The sequence below is a fragment of the Lottia gigantea genome (assembly GCF_000327385.1).
Source record: "Lottia gigantea unplaced genomic scaffold LOTGIsca_51, whole genome shotgun sequence".
In the NCBI taxonomy this organism is placed as follows: Eukaryota; Metazoa; Mollusca; class Gastropoda; family Lottiidae; genus Lottia; species Lottia gigantea.
In genome coordinates this window covers 868,084-874,380 of record NW_008709752.1, presented here as the reverse complement: position 1 = coordinate 874,380, position 6,297 = coordinate 868,084, and the positions used below count along the sequence as shown (strand labels likewise).

The following is a 6,297-nucleotide window of genomic DNA, read 5'->3' as shown; positions in this document are numbered from 1 at the left end:
AACTGTGCATTCTTGCTCAGATTAATCGTTTTGAATTAAAACATAAGTACAATCAAAAATGAAGAAAGAGAAAATGACACTCAGATGTATTATGGTGCTTCGTACCTATTTGTACAGTATAATGTGAAATTCCACTAGGATGTACAGCTCCTCCTTCTTCTTCTACATCAATAAATGAATCCCAAAATACAGTCAAAGTATTACTAGACACCTAAATGAAATAAAATAGAATTTGAACGTCAATACAATATTTTATTGCTCTACTGTGAATCAGTATGCACACCAAATCAATAAAGTAATTAAGTATAAAAATAAGCAATTGTTCGATATTTTTCTTTTTCTTTAGTAAATATATTTGTATGATATCTGGATCTTATGTTTGGGTTTTGGCTTTAATTAATACCTAACTGAAATTTGAACTTCAATGTGATATTTCGTTGTTATACTGATAATCAGTATACCTAAGACGCACCATGTACTCGATTATAGCAAAGATATGTAATGAATTTAGAGATAACTTCAAATCATTACAGGAATATTAGAAAGACGATGTTCAATTGTGTGATACTTTTTATCCCTAACTGATAAGAAAACTTGTAATTTCTAGATCTTAAGTTTGGGAATTGGCAGTTAATTAACTTCAATTTCAACATTCCAACATTGTGCCATACAAAATTACCTCCTTCGTTTATGTTTTTTTTTGGCAAGAAACAAACATGATCCATTGATGTTAACTGTGGCAAACGGCAGGTAATTCTCGATTACGTAATTCTTATTCAAAGTAGCATATTAAATTAAGAAAAAGTGCTGATCTAAACCATATAATGTATTAAAATTACAATTAAAAAATAAATTGTATGGGTGGAATAATCTTATCTAAATACAGAAACAAACTTTTGAAAAAATTATGAATTATAAAAATGAATAATTATAATGAATTCAGACTTGAATTACGTATACCTGATAGTTAGTATTAGTGTCTGTTTGTATCCAGACTCGACCTCCACTAGGGGGAGATAAATCAACTGTTATACCATCACTACAACTATTAATTTCTTCCAGATTTTCATCCCATTTCTCATGTTGTAGTGTTGTAGAATCAGCATGGAGACAAACATGATATCGTCTACCATGTTTTAATAGTTGTGGTGGTTTTATATTAATATATTCTTTATCTAGTACAACAAAAACAATTTTTGTTGGTCAAATATATTACATTTTGAACAAATATTTCCAGGTTTACGTATATGGCTATTATCAAAAGTACTATTCCCAAGGTTTAGACGAGAATTTCGCATCCCTTTCATAGAGTTCATAGCTTTATTATTCAGTTTTAGTACAAATGAAATCTTATAGACGTGACCTTTTGATCATGAATGATATTAGAATACATACTTTAAGTTTCAACACATATGCGCATATTTACCTGAATGTCCACATATGATAGTAGAAGGATGAGAACAAGGATCTGGTATAACGATATCAGGATTACTGTATAAAGTTGACGTGGGTTGTAATGGACCCTCTAATAATCCCCACGTATAGTTTCTATGTCTTAATGTCGGCCATACAGCAGATATTAAATCATTATAGGGAGTATAGTCCACATCCGGCTCGTTCCATCGAGCACTCGGTTCTAGTTCGATTCCAGTTCTGTTCTCTGAAAATGTAGCATGATATAACAGCAGTATTGGTATTAGTTATTACCTTATTATTCATACTAATTATATTCCTGACTGAGGATAATGATGATGACAAGTCTTTACCTTGTCTAAAAACATCTAGAACTATAGCTGGTCGTATTAGGATTGGGTCTGAACAATCCCTGAATTCGTATTGGTACATAACTAGAATTTAAAATGCACAGAGTTCTAGTGATAATACAACACCCGAAAAGACTGAATAGGGTGTGTTAGTTGCTGCTTCGATTGATGATGATGATAATTTTTACCTTGTTTAACAGCATCAATAACTATGGGTGGTCGCATCAATATTGGATTTACAGCTGAGCAGTTTTGAATCTGTTTTGAGATTAAGGTTGACAACCCTGCCTTATTAAATAGTCGTAGAGCCAACCTTATACATTTATTAATATTTATTGTACCATCTAGAATTATCTTCAACTGAATCTAGAAATAGATTACCAGTTCATGCTCTAGATTAAAATTGTATATTTTAACAAAAACAATAAGAACATACATTGTGAGATTCAAATTAAAAAGACGTCAAATACAATTCTGGTAATATACCAATAAATAATAAACCATTATCATTATTATTATGTTGAATAAGAAGATATCAAGGCAATATAATACCTTGTTATCGTTATTAACAACTTCATCCACTTTCCTCCATAATGTAAGCAGCCTTCCATTGTGATTATCTGTTATACTCCATTCTAGTCTTTTAATTACATTATCACAAGATTCACTGGTTGGTGGCGATGTAAACTCTAAACTAACATTCAGCTTTCAAAAAAGAATAAACATAGATAAATAGCGAGTATTTGGAAGCTGTAAATCGATGACTTCAATTCGCATTGTCTTTTTATACTATGGATTTAACAAAGGTATAAGATGTATCCAAGTATTTAATATATTTCATTTATATGAATACCTCTTGATCGGTAGTCATCAATATGTTCATTTTTGGTTTGTCAGGTTTTCCTAGGATCGTCACACCTTCAGAATAAACAGGTTTAGAACAGACGTTGTCAATACAAAATTGTAAATGACTTCTATAGGATTCACAAACTTCTAAACGGTATGGTAGTGTCAGCATTCTATCTCTTGTGTAAAGTTCCTTTTCGTATTCTTTGAGCCATATATCTAGAATAAAAATATTACAAATATATACAAAATAATAGTTGAACACTCTTTCATTTTCCAGTGCACAATTTCACTTTCATCTTATTTGCTTATCAAGATGATAGAGCTGAATATTCAATACAAGTTCCACAACATACGAATGTAAAAGAAATTTCTTGTGTGCAATAATTGGGCAAAAATGGCGTCCTAGTGAGAGTTATAACTGCGTGGTATGAGGCGAGGCCTAACCCTTGTTGTTTTGAAAAATTGGAATAAAACTACAATGTCAATATCGGTCCTACCAGTATTTTGATGTTGTTTTTGTAAAGACCAATTTATATGGGGATATATATTGTAATATTTATTAGAAATATTCCACTTCATACTGTAACTAGAACTAGATGGTTGAAATGTCGATTCACCACAAAAGGTACCCTAAAACAAGAGTTAAAATGACTGTTATGGTAAATCCGTTGGCATCTGCTTCGTTGCAAGTTTCTAAACAATATGAAGCATATGAAAGAAAGAACTATAATTAAAATCATTTCAGTTGCAATGAAAAAAAAAAACGATATCCAAATCTTAATCTTAAATGACTCACAGTAGAATTATCGTAATGGTTAGCTTCAAGATCTGAAACAAACAGCATAATTATCATCACTAATATATTCTATATCAATATATATTAAATTTGGGGTAACTAATTGTTTCATATAGAGGTGGGTGTCCACAGGACGTTTGATCTTCAAAATTCGTTGTTATTTTATAGGATAGTGACATAAACAAATTATGTAATGGGAAAAGGGTAAAATACGATAAGAATTACCAGTTGGCTGAAAACAAGCAGTACCATCTTTTAATTCAACTTCATCACTCAAATCTTCCGATCTGTCTACAACTGTCATTCCATCAGATGATGACGTCACACTGCCAACACCAGCTACTGTAGCAGTTACTGATACAATATATTTCTAGAAAAGATATTTACAAAAATAAATTTGTCGATAGGTATACTGACTGATAGGTAGTCGAGTGATAATCCAATCCGTAGTTTTGAAATCGTTTTCCATCTCGCTCTCCCTAAAGCACTAGATGTTCTATCCATTACTCACAAATACACATTTAAATAATAAAATGAATATGAATAATACACGAAACATTCAAAAACCGTACCTGATGAAGTTGTAACTGGAGATCAATGAAGGTGTATTCAGTTTGTTGGCTGACATGAACAGATTGTATAAATTCACTGTCATTCTCTCTCCTTATTCCTACTTTATAATTGATACCTGTAGATATTTCTTCTTGGGATTCAAATCCATACCATCGTACACTAACCATACTAGTAGATAGTTGATAGTCGCTGTCTTCAAGTTCCTATAATTATAATATACTAGTTGATAGTCACTATCTTCAAGTTCCTATAATTATAATATACTAGTTGATAGTCACTATCTTCAAGTTCCTATAAATATAATATACTAGTTGATAGTCACTATCTTCAAGTTCCTATAATTATAATATACTAGTTGATAGTCACTGTCTTCGAGTTCACATAATCAGAATATAATAGTAGACCGTCAGATAGCTTCACTCCGTTGGACATGAGGTAAGAATGGAAGTGATTAGGTATAACTTAATAGGATGACCAGCGATGATCTTGTATTATAGATCAATCGGTTCCTATCACTTACTGATTTAAGTCAAGGACATTATACACAGCAAGATTAATTTTTCTCATGTCCAGAAGTTAACTTTGTAGAAAGTAAGATATGTTTTTTGTATGGATTTCTTACCAAAATATTGAAGAAGTCCATTTCACTCTTTAACCCAACATCAATTACCACACCTTTAGATGGTAATAATGATTTATATGTTAAAGATTCTGATGATATTACTGTATGAAGACCAACTGTATTTTCTATTTTAATAGATATATAATATTTATATCCATGATGTAAACTCCAGTCTAATTTCATAATATCAAATACAGTACAGGTGGGTGGTAAGGCTTCAAGACAGGGTACATTAAAGTTTAAATCTGAAAACTTGATGATTTCTTGGCCGCCTTCAGTTGTACCTGAAAAAAAAATATCTTCAATTAAGATCAATTGGTCTACTGAATACATACAAAATAGAGTTACTTCCCTTGACTTGAAAAGTGATAAGTAAATTTCATTCGTACTGACAAATTTAGTTATTGTATTCCATCATGATTTCAAGTGTCTTATTCACAGACCCCGCTACAAATGATGTGCATATGGTTCTCGCGTGGACTTTAACCAGATACACTTTTGTTTTGTCGGTTAGTGGCAATTGACTTTGTTTAATTGATTTGATTTTTGTTTTTGCTTATTTTGAACCAGAATAAACACAATACCTGATCTAATATCTTAAAAGAGAAGCCATTACTCTGATACTGTTCGGACGTGGATGTGGAAATGGCGTGTATAAAGAGGCTGTTGAAATGTTTACTGACCAATAGCTGTTGTATATCTCAGTTGACTGTGACCAGGATCTTTAACTACAGCATTGGACCAATTGGCTACCAACAGATTATTGTCTAGTACGACATCTATTTTACCACTAAATTTCGGTTTAGAAGTATGAACTATCAGTGGTCCTAGATTCTTAAAAAGAGGTTAAGAATGAAAAGATATGACAGAAAAAAAAACAGATCAAAATATAGTATTATTTCAAATAAAATTAAAATTATACCGAATATAAGGGGTCATATATATATAAACTTATCAACTGAAAGTCATTAAAGATTCCAGTGAAAAGATATAAAACAGATACAATATTAACCCTACAGATAATAGCACGAATTCTAAAAGTTAAAAACAAAAGAGAGAATCACAATATTTGGTATGTTAAATCATTGCAATTCTGAACTAGGATAGGCGTTATAGCCTACGTCGTGTGATTGAATAGAATTAATACCACATCTATGTTACCAGTAAATTTAGGTTTAGAAGTATGAACAATTATGGGTCCTAGAGTCTGAAAAATAAGGCAGTACTCTATCATAATAGATCGGATTTACACCGCTAAATACATTATTATTACCATATGGTCGTAGGCTATAAAATATATTCTGAGCAAGGGTAGACAATATATGTATGGTATGTAGTCGAATAATGCACTAACCTGAATAGTTTCTAGTCCAGCTTTATTCGTAGCTTTAATATGAATAAAGAATTCTGTACCATCAGTTAGTTGTGGATGATAGCCTCGGTACCATGCATGATGATTTGTAGAGTGAAATGGTAATAAATCAGGTATAGAATCTCTCTCTGATGATAAACCAAACTGATAATCATAAATACCAGATTCTACATCTATACCAGTCCAGTTTACATATATCTGAAATGAAATGAAATGAAATGAATAGAGTTTTACGTCCTACTTTTCTGCACCATGTGGGCTAATGAAGACGGTACATGTATCTGAAGGGGAAACGGTTAAATGCTTTTTACTCAATACTCAA

At 31.5% G+C, this 6,297-nt stretch overlaps 1 protein-coding gene across 1 annotated transcript in view; it reads right to left on the bottom strand.

Annotated features, from left to right (window-relative positions):
- LOTGIDRAFT_234474 (hypothetical protein) overlaps positions 1-6,297 on the bottom strand; it is a gene marked incomplete at its 5' end in the record, with an annotated part of 32,730 nt that overhangs the window by 17,221 nt on the left and 9,212 nt on the right. The window contains 15 exons of the mRNA XM_009062416.1: positions 106-211; positions 961-1,175; positions 1,427-1,660; positions 1,767-1,847; positions 1,952-2,129; positions 2,316-2,468; positions 2,617-2,828; positions 3,110-3,242; positions 3,409-3,440; positions 3,634-3,778; positions 3,981-4,184; positions 4,604-4,887; positions 5,287-5,437; positions 5,751-5,810; positions 5,958-6,173. Of these exons, the coding sequence (XP_009060664.1) occupies positions 106-211; positions 961-1,175; positions 1,427-1,660; positions 1,767-1,847; positions 1,952-2,129; positions 2,316-2,468; positions 2,617-2,828; positions 3,110-3,242; positions 3,409-3,440; positions 3,634-3,778; positions 3,981-4,184; positions 4,604-4,887; positions 5,287-5,437; positions 5,751-5,810; positions 5,958-6,173 (2,404 nt within the window). The remainder of the gene's footprint in view (positions 1-105; positions 212-960; positions 1,176-1,426; positions 1,661-1,766; positions 1,848-1,951; positions 2,130-2,315; positions 2,469-2,616; positions 2,829-3,109; positions 3,243-3,408; positions 3,441-3,633; positions 3,779-3,980; positions 4,185-4,603; positions 4,888-5,286; positions 5,438-5,750; positions 5,811-5,957; positions 6,174-6,297) is intronic.